The following is a 14462-nucleotide window of genomic DNA, read 5'->3' on the forward strand; positions in this document are numbered from 1 at the left end:
TCTGAAGAAGTCCCCCAAATTCTTGTGACAACAACCCCATTTGGCTATCAAAAATCCCCAAATAGTTTCTATTATTTGAACTGTCTGACTGGGAACTCAGGCAGCTGATAGCCAGAATAAATCAGGAACAATCTGTTCGTGAATTATTCAAGACCCTGAACAAAGGAGAGTATCCAAAGCTTCTTGGAGGTCTGGAATTGCATGCCAGTCTCCCTTTCTTGTCTAGCAAATGTTTCTGTCATATGAGATCTATGCCCAACCGGGCAATAATTTGATGACTGTACCAATTAGACATAGAACAGTTTTTTCTTGGATATAAATTTTCACTAATTACAGTGAGTCATCATCTCTAAATGCTTTGAGGCTTGCACGCAATATTTTTCTCTCTCCAAATTTCAGTACTATGTTGGAGAGATTGTCACAAAAGTATTTTCCAGATGTCCCCAAAAATAGGAGTTAAAAGACTGTGGCAGTTTAATACAGACATTTCTAACTTCTGGAGTCACTCACTCCTAAAGATGATCAGATATAGATTGACTGGGACCATGGATGCTGAGGATGATTGCCTGGTGCCAAGCCTTCTTTCCCGAAAGTTTCCCTTAGGAGAAGCCTATCTTGTAATAAAAGACAGTCAGGGTAGTTGCATGATTTTTCTTAGCTGTGATTTCACACTATATTAACACAAACTTGAGATGTTGCTTGTTTGACCAATGCCAGAGATTTCATGATATTAAATTTAGGAAGTGGAAGGATGATGCTGGAGGTGAACGGAGAGGCTGTTGTGGTGTGTGTAGGAGTTACTCCTTGGAGTCTTTATGTCTTAGTAGACTGGCAGATACAGAGCTCTCAGATGTACATCAATGGGATGCAGTGGAGGACTCAGAAAGGACTGGGAGGTTTTGAATCTTCATATAAACATTTCAACTAATGCCCAAATTGCTCTGAGACCAAAAGAAGTTGAACAGAGCTGAAGAAATTAATTATTCAGACTAACTTGGCAGATGTAGACATTCACTACAGCAGAGATGGAAGTTTAGCATTTGAAGATCATTTTATTACTTTTTCCTTTGCTCCCAGAAAAATGCTCTAGCACCTTTAGAAATAAAAAGTGCTTTAATAGTTCAGGCTCACCTAAAAAGCAGTAAAGAATATTTCAGGTATAATATCTAAAGTTTTTCTAAATTGCATTTTTTCTTTCAAGAAAACCTAGTAAAATATACAGCCTTGAAAATTCATTATTCCTCTTCTTTGTCAACTTGACCTCCTATCCTCAAATTTGAGAATGGAAGATACAGTCCTAATAGTGTAAACCCTTTTTAAAATTTCATAAATCAAGACAAAGATATTCATGTGGAACTTTACACTAGTGACTCATGTTTCAACACAAACATACTGTCATAAAGCGTATCAGTAGGATACGCTTTATACTTTTAACTTCATACTTTTTTTGGTAAAATGTCAACATGAACAACTTTTTTTTCTGTTTGCCCAGAACTAGAGGCAGAGGAGTGGTGCAAACACCTTTGCATGGAGTGTCTAGGAGCCAGGCTCAATGATATAAGTCTTGGGGAACCAGATTTGCTTGCTGCTGGAGTTCAGAGAGAACAAAATGGTAAGTAACTCTGTATTTGCTCCTAGATCAGTTCTTAGGTGATGTCCTATGTTATCTTTGCTTTTGTTTGTTGTTGTGGGGACTTTTGCTATTATCTAGAAGCACATCATTAGTAACTAAACATTTGGAAATGTTTTTGAAGCTTAATCCTGTTTATTTCTACAAAGAAGGATAAATAAATTTCATGCCACAAATAGCATATGTAGAGTGAATTCATGTCTTCATAGTGATCTCATTTTCCTGTCATGGGAAATAATGACCATGACCCTTCTGGTTCTGGAAATTATGGCCTCTGTGCAGAGTAATAGAACAGGAGCTGTTGTTCTGCAGCCTTTTAAAGACAGTGATGAACATATTAACACCAGTTTGGACTGCAAAACACATATTTGCTTTAAATTCACACCTGTCTTGAATATTGAAGACAGGATCATCTAAATGTTGTCAAATATGGGTGAAAAGGGCAATGACAGATGCTAGTCAGCACTAAGCCTGAGTTTTAAGTCTTCATCTAAGGGCTATTTGGATTAGACACATGCACAGGAAGAATGCTAGTGGGTGGAATATGCAATAACAAAAGAAAATCTGTGATTATCCTGTCATTTAATTCCTATTAATGAATACGAGGGCAACACAAAATGTGCTCATTTATTCCTCCCTAAATTACAGCTCTCAATGATTATTACTGTCTTGATGCTTTTATAAGATGCAATAGCTTTCAACAAAGTAATAACACACACTGCCTCAATGGTCATAAAACATCAAGCCAACTATCACTATAAACAAAATTACATAATTAAATTATAGAATGAATGGCATTATATTGATTATATTTTATTAATTTCTCTGAACCTAATAGCATATAGCACAAAATATACAGAAATCTTTAAGGCATTTTGGTCAAAAAACAGATACGTTGAAATGTGAGTTATAAGAAGTTCAAATATTTGTAAAGTTATTTGCTATGAGACACAGAATTCAATTTGTAGTCTCAAACTACTTAACAAAGGGAGAGCTACTAATGTTGTAGGAAAGTGATAATGATCAGACACCACTCAAAGTATCCCATCTGCTGTATGTTCATAGGCCATAGGTATAAAACTCAATGTGTGCTACTGAAGAGAGGAGCAGGGGGAGCTCCTTCACAAATGTGATAGGAAATAAATCTAGCCAAATGCCTGTGATGTGAGCAGAAAAATATAATGAAATTCCTCAAACTCTTCATGCAGTACATTCATGTACCATCCAGCAGCTTTTGGATATAGATGGAAAATATTACATTTTATCATGTTCTTGAAAGAGATCCAGTTACATACGCATACACTCCAGGCAACATAGATTAGGTCTGTTGTGTGAACTAGTCTTGATTCAATTGCCTTAGCCTAGAAATTAATTGCAGTGCTACCAACCAGCATATATGAACATAATTAGCATCTTTATTGTTCTAAGTAAATAAATGAAAGGAAACAAAGAGGCAAAACATGTATTTGTTGTACAAATCACATGAATAATAATGCATGGAGGGTATCATTAGCTGTATTCTTTTAAAACAAGTGACTGAATACATATAATCCAATATTTGACAATCATGCTCTACTAAATCATTAGTTACAGTCTCTCAGACAAATAATTCTGACACCTATCCTCATCCTTCCCTCATCCCCTTGATGCACAACTTTGCATTTTAATAAGCATGCTTAATATTCAAAGTTTTCTTGTTCAGAAGCAAAGCAAATTCTGTTTTGAGTGTCTTTTAATCAACTTGGAAGGAGGGAAAAGTACAGAGATTCTTACTATTGGTATGAAATCTGGCATTTTGTTCATTTATCTGGCTGTAAGAACCTGCAGTTGCAATCAAATTTCTGTAGCAGATTCCTTTAGTAAAATCGGTTGAGTGGAACCATGACTTCAGTTTATACTTGTTATCCTTTTCTGCAAACCTGGTGGTATCATTTCCCATATGACAGTGGTATTGAAAAGGTGACTAGTTGTAGGGTGGAATCATCTGGTGGGCTATAAAAAATTCAAATTTTTAGTTTATTTTCTTACACATTTTCCCCATATTATAGCTCTTAGGCACATGCTATCAAACACTGTAGTTCAAAAGATACCTAAAAACGTTTTAAAAGTTTACTATCTTTTGTTGACCTGAAACTGAAAGGCCAAAGTTAATTTTCGAATTGGAAATTCATGAAAAGTGACTATGTGTATGAAGCATCTAAAATTTTGCTTGTTGTGAAAGTGGCAACTGTGTCACTCTCTGAATAATTTTATTTTTTTGTGTTAAATAAAAACTGTATACTGGTATAGTACCTTTGAATGTCATTATTTTTGAAACATATTGCAAGTATGTCAACTCCACAGAATTCCTCTTGAGTTAGTCAATTTATTAATGTTTATTTGAAACAGAGATGTGAGAATACGATTTGTAAAACCTGTGATGCAACCTCAAAGCCTCAGCATCTAGTTTCTGTTGCCTGAACCATACAAGGGCTTTCTTTCAAGTCACTGAACAAAAGATGTCTCTTGGTATCTGAGCAAGATCACAGTTTGTAATAAACATTATAATGTCAATGGTTTGGGTTTGGTTTTTTTTGGTTGTTTTTTTTTTTCAGTTTTAGATAATTTTTTTTTTACACTTTTAAAAGCAAAGAGAAATTGAATAATGGTGTTATACTGTTGATATCTCTGTGATATTACCCAGATCTTTGTTCACGAAGCCTAGCCATGATATGACAAGTGTTAATACCATTAATCCCAAAACAACAGATGTATTAACCATTAATTGTATCTCATTCCACTGAGTTTTTTTAAATGGTTACTTTGCCCTAAAGAGTTTCTGAAATGTTTAAAATTTAATAAAGATACTTCCTTGGTCATAGGAGAACTAGCCTAATAAGGTGGGATTTTCATGAGCTGCTTTGCATTTCCCAGGCAATAATATTTTTAATATGCAATGTTCATCTGTTCAACTGCTTGCCCATTCTTGTCCTTAAAGGACATTTGCATGGTGTAAAGGTATTCACTGAATGGATCAGGTAAACTGGCTCTCTCTTGAAAAAAACAAACAACTTTCTGTTCTGAAAGTTTGTGGTTTAGTTTTTGTGTGTGACCACTGAGGGCGCTACCCTCAGTTTGCAACATTAAAAATAATTTTCTTAATTGTTGTTATATATGCCCTGGGACCATTAAAATTGCTACATCCTGCTTATATTTTTTATACTCAGGGAATCACATTTCTGAAAATACTTGGCAAGGAAAATACATGTTTTCTATCATTTGTTTAATACCTCTTTTTATTACATCTGAGCCTGTTTATCATCCCACTCTCACTCTTGTGGTTCTCCTGAGATGAGCTTTAGATTTCAGAAGGGAAGACACCTGATTCTCTGTGATAGGAATGCAACAATATGATTTGCAAAAACCCATATTTTTTGTAGTTCTGAGTTGTTCAGTAAGTGCTAGTGAGATCTGTTTTACTTTAGTTGCACTGTTGCTTGACCCTCCAGCACCAAGCAATTCTGCAGTGGTGACAACAAAAAGAGGCAAACTGTAGAGCGGCACTGCTTACAGCAGAGAGCTCTAGCTACTGTCTCTTGTAGGAAGGAGAGACAAGACATCTAAGCAATTCTTGTGCAAAGCACATCAGTAACAAAAAGCTTCTCGCTGGATTTTACCTCCGTTATTACTTTCAAGAAGTATTTCCATAAGTCTTGCTGTGTAAACTCTGATGCAGAAAATTACCCTTAGGTGGTTTTCTTTTTAAATTTAAGGCTCACAACTAATGGCTGCTTAGTTTGGAATGATACACAGCTTCCAATAAAAGTGAGATGTAAAATGAAGTTTCTGTTGCTGTCCAACCATCTCTCCTGCAAATCTAAGACACTAGTTTGTGTTCCTCAGTACTAAAGCAGCAACCTTGTGTCTGTTTAAACTTCTTTTCACACCAAACACAGTTTCTTAGCGCTTATGTATGTTCATTTAGATTATTTGCTAAAGAATTAAAATACAGTATGATAGCAAAATCAGTAAAGACCTCACCTCCTGATCCTATTCAGATATTTCAGTATAATGGCAGTGAAGCTGTATATGAAATGATAAGACAAATAGTCGTACAGAGTTATAACTCCAGGAAAGAAAATCTGGACTAAGTTGGATCTTATAACACTGTTGACTTGTAAGCAATATCCTGTGATACCTACATACACATTTCATAATCCTTAGGTTTTTCAAGCTGCTGCTAAGCAAAGAAATTGTGAATGTAGGGTACTGACTTTGTTTAGGGGAATTGGAAGCTTCCTTTTCAGCTCTCAGTGAATTTGGAAGCATTTCCAATATACCCCAAAATGTAATGGCAAAAACGAATGTTTGGGTTTTTTAAAATTTTTATCTTCCCAGGTGACATCATATCTAGAATTTGTCCATGCTCACTGCTTCCAAAGAAAACAATGTGTCATTGTTTTCATTCTCTATAAAAGGAAGCAATTTCTAAGAAGGCGTCCAAATGGACAGTATACAATGACAGACTATATTTACTGTGAAAAAGAAACCAGAATATTCAAGACTATATTGGTTAAAAAAAGCATTATGTGTAGACTATTGATAAATTCACTCTTTAGGAGCAGGTGCTTCTGTTTTGTGAAGACTCTATTTGTATCTATTTTGAATACTAAATAATAGCACTAACATAGCTGAATACTTGTGCTAAATCATATCCTATTAAACTGTACTTGTAAACCTGATTTAAAACCTGAAGAAAATGGGCAAATGATAAAATGCAAATTTTTAAACTGAAGACAGGGCCAGATCCATCTTTTGCTGCTATAGCTAGTTTATTGTTACTTATCATGTCTGTGATATCAATATGATGTTTTTCTAATATATGCTTTGGGTTTTTTGATTTATTTTTTTTTTATTTTACTGTATTATAAAGCTAATTTTGATTTTAAAAGTCTGGAAAAGTTTAAAAGATAATTGGTTTTTTGCTTTTCCTCCCTGTCTAATATTTAAATTAATATCCCATAAAATTACTCCTTTTTCTAAGGTTTTTCTTCTTTCATAAGTTTGGTTTTAACTTCCTTTTTTTTATTTAAAAACATTCCACAGGAGTACTAGTCTTGCTTCCTGGATTTTAATTGCAAGAAACTCCTTAATTCTTGTTAGGAAAGATGTAGCTTTTCATAGTGAACAACATCCTCGAATCCTCAGAAGAGGATTATGAGTTATTTCTTTGTGATACATATTGAGATTACAAAATACAGCCAAAGCATAGAGACTTCATAATTACATTCACAGAGCTGACTTGTTTTAGGGCATTTTCTAGGGTCTGTAGAATCTCTCTGATTTAATACATAAAAACACTTTGAATGATTTTGATTCATCTTCTGTTATCCTTAATCCATTTTCATACATTGGATTTGTTTGTTCAGTTTTTAAATAAATGAAACACAGACAGCTTTATTCAGAAAAGTAAGGTGTTTACAGTTTAAATGACTGGTTAATCCAGTAAGACTTCAGATTCTTCTCTACCTTACTACTTATCACTGAAACAATTCAAAATATTTATCTGTGGTAGCCTTTATATTTTTATTGAGATGCTTATAAACATTTTCATACATTTTTAATGGAAGCAAAGCAGAATATTTATAAGCAAAGGAAAAAAATTTTTTCTGAAGTCCTGGTTCCTCACTGTGTACAGCAGAAGAGAAACATTCTAATAAATCTGACATATGAATGAACACAAAATGTTGTGCCTTCAAGACTTAAAGTTCTTTTTCCACCTGAAAATTAGCCACAGGTGGAAGTGTCATAGGTGGAGTTTATTTCATATATAAACTGGGTATTTGCTTTTAAAGCCTCTTCTTATTTATATAGGCCCCACGAACCAGACTGTCTCCTTCCTTAAGTAATTTTTTACCCATCATTAAAACTGAAATGAAACCAAGCATCTGGATTATAAGATTGCAATGTCGTCTGGTCGATTTTCCAACTGGAATGATTTAGGCAGAGGAATCCAGTGATAAAATGGCAGAACCAGGATCACTGGGTTTCAATGATTTTTCTTCCCCAGTACAGCAGGAAGGCTGAGAGCATTTTGGAGTTGCTGCCAAGTCTCCATCTCAGTCAATATGCTCATTTTAATAAAGACTCTTATGCTCCTATGCCCTGGAAAACATTATTAAGTGTTGTATTCTTGCCAAAGCCCAAATGGTAAGCACCTTTTCATGCACAAAGTGTATGATGAAGCATTGCTCTGCTTATTCAAGGAGATGGGAAAGAGCAGTTACATTGAGTGGAATAAGAAGTGTTGCAATATTTCAGCATTTTTTTCTCATCCTGGCTCCCCCAGTCCCTTGACTTTGTTCTTACCAGTTTTCGAGGAGGTAGGGGGATAGGGGTGCTGAATGCTGAGGAATTACACCTGCTCAGTCTCAGTCTTACCTTGTCCAACAATATGACATCTACCTGCTTGGTTTCTTCTATCATCTCCCTTCTTTCTGGGTCCCTCATTAACTTCTATTTGCTTAGTCTTATTGTCCATTGAACTCTTATTATCTCATCCCACTCATATGCAGATGGTGTCTGAACCACAGAAAAGCTAAATGAGCTATGGAATGTCATTCAGAAGATCTGGTGTCAGAATTCAGCTGGGATTCCCAAATCTGGCCTATGAATATTTGTACTTGCCTGGATAAGTTTAAGGGCAAAACATGCCACTAAAAATTGAATTGACTGTATTACCATTAGCTAATAGATACCTGTTCAAATATTTTCTGAAATTGAAAAATTGGACCCTGCATTTTAATTAATAAAATCATTTAATAGTATCTACACTTTTCCCTGTCCTCATTTGCCCACTACTCAAAAGTATAGTTTTTGTTCCAAAAGCAAATATATCCATCTCAAATCATCTCCAGCACATATATTTGTACCCTTGGTTTTCTTGCCAATTTGATTACGTTCCAAGGGTGCTACATTTTGCCCTGCAGCTGATGTTCACTTTAATCAGACATACTTCCTTTAATCTGTGATATCTCACCTTAGACACTGACCTCCCATGCAAAGCAGCAAATGTCTCCTGACAGTTTGAGGATACCATATGTCCTGACTACCCTTCATGCAATAATATCCTGAAATACTTCAAAGAAGTTGAGCATTTCATGAGTATCCTGGTAACGTCTAAACCAAGCTGAAATGTTCTGTGCCTTCAACACAACAGTTTAACATTTACTTCAGAAAATAATGGTACCTTTTAATTTTATCTGCTGTCAGAGACATTCTGTCGGTGAAGATAGGGAAAGGGAAAGGGAAAGATTTTCATTCTCACATAGTAGCCCCGTTCCCCCATAGATACATTGTGTTACTTCATGTAATGTAAGAGAGAAACAGCTTACATGTCAGTCACCTGCATCTTTCTTTCAAATAGGGCAGGGAAGTAGCAATAAAATGAATATTGAAAGGACATATATATATATATAAATAGATATATATATATAATTCCAGTGCAAAGTATAAATTATGTTTTCTTTACCATTCCCTTCCCAATGTGGTCATCAGCCCATATTCCCATGTGTGAGTCTTTCTATTTACTTTAGTAGGCATTACATTAGACTTTTGCCCCGTGAACTCCTCTGAGGGTTGGGAGAAATTCTTTTCAGTGACCTCAGCAGCTTCTGCTAATCTATTTGATCTGTGTGTCAGAAGACTTTTATACAATGTTTGGACTTTCACATTTGGGACCTTAGTCATAAAATGAAACTTTTAGGGCTAACGCACTCATTAGTATGACTAATGAAAACTAGGGCCTGGGAGAAGAGGTTGTGACTGAATGGATCAACTGGGGAGTCATTAATAGGACAAAATTAAATTGACTGAAACAGAACAACATTGAGGATGACAAGTTTACTTATAGCTATGCAGGGCAGCAATTTTTACTGCTCACCCAGCAGTTCCCTGCTTTCACTACTTCCTCAGCCAAACTTTTGCTACTTTATTCACACACATGCACACTCATACACTTCTAAGATATTTTGTATTAACTCACTTACTTGCAATATTTTAATTCTTTTGTCAAACACCTATGTATATCAAATGTCTAAAAAATGGAGACATAATGCGTGTGATATTGAATGTCAAACACAAGGGAAAGCTGCATCGAATTTTGACTATTGCAATAAATTTCTCTCACTTTAATTTCAATTCCTTCCTAATTTTTATGAGGACACTGTGAGAAAATTCAGCTCAAATGGTGGATGAAAAGTGTCCCACACCAAACTCTAATTTCTTTTTCAAGTAATTGGAGACAATTTTCCTATGTGTTACCCCTTTAAAGAGCATTTTCTCAGTATCATTTATTGAATGAGCATTGCTCATGCTCATACTTTAAATTGTTCTTACTTTTTTGTCAACAACCTTTAGGCAGTAACATTGACATTATGCATTTCTACCCTTTTCAAAGATGAAAGGAAACTGTGAGATAAAAGTTGTGAATCAGTTGCACTCTCCCATATTATGCTATTAAACCCCAATACTGCAGTTCATTTAGAGTTAAAATATAGACCAGCACTTCCAACTGTAGCACTGGAAATTTAAAGGAGTTTTTCACTCTTTGTAAAAGTAACTCATAGAAAAAGAAAATTGCATTTTTATTTAAAATTCTCTTGCTAATAATGTGGTTTACTTCCTTCCATATGAGTTGTGTTTTATATAATTTTGGGGTTTTTCTTTTTTTTCCCTTTTTAAGGATTTTTTTACATTGCTTATTTAATCACATACAATTTAGGCACTTCGGAAAATTATTAATGCCCTTGACTCCTACTACAATAAGTGCACTTTGCAAGGGAAGTGCAGCTGATAGTGATTGATGTCATGACCATACTAATATGTTGTGTTGAATCAGATTTTTCTGATGATTTAATCAGATGATTAAAATTGTTAATTTGAGAAATAATAATGTCTTTGGCAAATAAATAGAAACAATGCAAGGAATGTAATTATTAACAAGCTTCAATAAGTAAACCTGGGTTTGCAGTTTCAAGGACAGTTTTTCTAAGAGGCAATGGTTGCATATATATATTTTGTCAAGATACATACAGTTCTGTTCTTTGAGTGAGGAGTCTCTGTCAGAGTTCATGTCATTGTGAATTTTGATTTGTAAAGGGTCATGGACGTTAATGTGAAGATAAAAGAGGATTTCAGTTAAGTTGCTGGGAATGTATGTCCAAGAGGACTATGCAGATTATCTGTGAAAGATATCTCAGTCTGCTGCATCATTTATAATGAAAATGAAGTGAAGATGATTTTCCCCTCACTCTTCTCATTTGCACAAGCAAGAGTTTTTCAACATCAGCGGGTCTTCACCTCTGCTAAAAGCTAGAAATTTGGCCTCGATTTCTGAACCATCAAAGCTAAAGATTTTATTTCAATTTTTTCACTAGTATAAAATCTTGCTTTAACTTGTAATGTCTTACCTTGTGTTTTTTTTCCAGAACGATTCAATGTATATCTTATGCCTACACCAAATTTAGATATCTATGGGGAATGTACAATGCAGATCACACATGAAAACATATATCTCTGGGACATCCACAATGCCAAGGTCAAGCTGGTCATGTGGCCTCTGAGCTCTTTGAGGAGATACGGACGTGACTCAACGTGGTTTACATTTGAGTCTGGAAGGTAAGGGCTAAGGAGATGAAAAAAGAAGAAGAAATGAGCAGAGTTTTTTGAAAAGCAATCTAATAAGTTATATTAGCCTCTCATTATAAAGCAACACAGAATAATGGCCTCTCCATAAACTTCTGTTTGCTGAACATTACTTTTCAATATATTCAGCTCAGTGTTTGAAATAAATGTTACTATGTCTTATATTTAAAATGAGCTTAAGCTTCCTCTGACTTTTATTTAACAGTATTGAAATGTCATTCTTAAGGTTTGTGCGTCTTGCTGTGCTTAAACACTCGTGTGGTGTAATTTGAGTACTTTTGATGTAGAAGTAGTTAATTCTAAATCATGGAAAAGGTTCATCACACAGTATGAATAGAATAACTTCTATTACAATGGATATTACTCTTTTTGGATGTTCCTGATGACTGATTGCCACCCTAGAATATAATTACAAGCAGGAATACAGAGAACACTGTGACTCCATAAAAGAGATGGCTCTTTTTTCTGCCTGCAGTTTGCCATTTCCATTCTCAGATCAGTTTTAAATGTCCATGGAGCTCTGTTTTGCTTCTTTTTCATATCTTTTTAAAGCATTTCGTATCTTGCCATTTAGTTCACTGCCTTTTCTTCATTTCTGCACAAAAATTATTCTGCATTTAACTCTCCCTTTGGTGGTGTTTGATCTTGTATTTTATGGTTCTAGACTATTGTTCTTTATGGTTTGGTTTGGGTTTATTATGGTTTGTTATACTCCTTTATGAGAAGCCTGAACTTTCTGAAGCAATCTGTGAAATTACAGGTGTCTCTAAACTCTTGGGTTAGACACATTGTCTTGTTAAAAATCTTTATACACATTTTGATGTATACTTATTCAATACCATTAACAAATATTCACGAAAGCACAGTTTGTGATCAGAAACAAAAACATAGATCAAATGGGCCCTAGTGCCTAACAAGGTAATGTCCAGAATTCCTCTGCAGTTTCTTATAGATGGGAGTTACCACTTTACAAGTGATTTGTATATCCAGACTGATGTCACTTGACCACTTTGGTGCTCTGTTACTTTTCTGTGAAGACTTCACAATTAAAAATCTTGAAGGCAACATTACTTTTTTTAAATTTGATATTTTTAAAGTAAAAATTAGCAAAGCTAACCCATGTTTCAACTTGATTTCAATGGTTAAGCTGAGTGGCTTATTCAAATATACAATTTTAGCAAGAATTAGCATTTCAAGCCTCCTACAGTATTTTAATTTCATTTCAAGCCTCCTACAGTATTTTAATTCCATACTAGTATCTGAACATCATCTGCCCTTGCAGTCCATGGACCATGTGACCTGATGAAAAGTGGATTGTTTGTCTTTGATCTGATTCCTCCCTTTTTGCTTGCTTGGGAGTACTTTCTCTATCTGATTTGGAAATGCTTAAAGTAAAAAATAGGGCTAGAGAAACATTAGTACCTTCAATAACATCTGAAGGCTATATAGGGCAACACTAATACTCATTTTAAAATTGGTTGTTGATTTGCTTGGGGTTTTATTTTTATTTTTTAATCAACAAATCATCTTTCTCATCTTTCTGAACATGATTTTCTTTGTGCCCTGATCTGCTAGTACCTTAATACAATAAATTCCTGATGCATGTTGTTTTATCAGAAGTGAAGCACTCATCCATGTTTTATGAGAATATTATGCAGTAAAAGTGTTGTTGCTTTAATTTTCCCCTAAGGCTTAAATATTAAATGTAGACAATTGCTTTAAAGGAAATATTTTTAAATAGGTTCTTGTGTTTTAGGGAGTTTTAGCAGATATCCAGTATGTGTGTATGAGGTTTGCATGAACATTAAAACCTTAGTTTTATATATTTATTATACATCCTGAGTTTTTGTATTACTTTGTTTGAGAAAATAAATCCCTGCCATTAAAATAAATGGACATGTTCACAAAGGGATACTGTGTTAAATAAATTAATCAAAATGAAGCTTTTTGACAGTTATCTTTTAATAAACATGTTGCTTTGCCTTTAAATGGAATAAGGATTCAGATGTATAAAACTGAACTTCTCACTTGCCCGGTGAAATGTAATGGCTATACAATTTGAAGAATGTCTAAAATATGTGACGAATGGACTCAGATTCTTTTAATCTGACAGATTTTTCTGTTTAGTTTTGCACTGAGTTGGAGTTCGTAAATATGTATCTTTGCACTATCTATGAATTGGACAAGTCCTTGTTTTTCATTATTTAGTGAACCAATGAAAGTAAGTATTTCTTGTGCAGTGATTTCCTTAATTTTTTTTCTCTATCCAAACTCTGCTGAGATTTATGGGAAGCACAGTTTTGTGTGGCTTTGTTCAATGCTAGATGGAGAGATTCTCATTATTTAAAGTACCTGATTAGGGAAAATCCCATACAATCTATCCATCGATCAGAAAATAGTAATTCACAACTCCATTAGGCACTACAATAGCTTTGTGTGGATTAATACAGTGCATCTAACACAGTGAATGGAACCCATGGTAATTCAGAGCACCTGAGGTAAGAGCTTAGCATTTACCTTTTTAAGAGCTAGGCTTTCCACCTAAGCGGTCTTGGATTGGGCTGGGGAGTTGTACTGGTTTTTGCTGAAGTAGAGTTAGTTTCCATCACAGTAGCTAGTATGGGGCTGTGTTTTGGATTTGTGCTGAACACACGGTTGATAACACAGGGATGTTTAGTTATTGCTGAGGGCTTTTCTTCTCCTCAGCCCACCCCACCGGCAAACAAGCTGGAGATGCACAATGAGTTAGGAGTGGACACAGCCAGGGCAGTTGACCCCAACTGCCCAAAGGGACAAACCTATACCATGTGGGTGTCATGCTGGGCATATAAAACAGGGGGAAGAAAAAGGAATGGGGGTCACAATTGGAGTGATGGCGTTTGTCTTCCCAAGTCACTGTTATGTGTGATGGAGCATGGCTTTCCTGGGGATTGATGAACATCTGCTTGCCCATGGAAAGTGGTGAATGAATTCCTTGCAATCTTTTTCTTGTGCACATGGCTTTTGCTTTACCTATTACACTGTCTTTCTTCACTTTTACCCTTCTGATCCTCTCCTCGGTCCCAGTGGAGGAGTGAGCGAATGGCTATCTGATGCTTAATTGACAGCTGGGATTAAAACCACAACGGGAGTTTCAATGTTTAATCAT

The 14462-nt window shown here is 35.1% G+C and overlaps 1 protein-coding gene across 1 annotated transcript in view; it reads left to right on the plus strand.

Annotated features, from left to right (window-relative positions):
* DOK6 (docking protein 6) overlaps positions 1–14462 on the plus strand; it is a 246076-nt gene that overhangs the window by 145140 nt on the left and 86474 nt on the right. The window contains exons 4-5 of the mRNA XM_027677997.1: positions 1493–1612; positions 11098–11287. Of these exons, the coding sequence (XP_027533798.1) occupies positions 1493–1612; positions 11098–11287 (310 nt within the window). The remainder of the gene's footprint in view (positions 1–1492; positions 1613–11097; positions 11288–14462) is intronic.

Source organism: Neopelma chrysocephalum, unplaced genomic scaffold, assembly GCF_003984885.1.
Source record: "Neopelma chrysocephalum unplaced genomic scaffold, ASM398488v2 Primary Assembly neopelma1_22b, whole genome shotgun sequence".
In the NCBI taxonomy this organism is placed as follows: domain Eukaryota; kingdom Metazoa; phylum Chordata; class Aves; order Passeriformes; family Pipridae; genus Neopelma; species Neopelma chrysocephalum.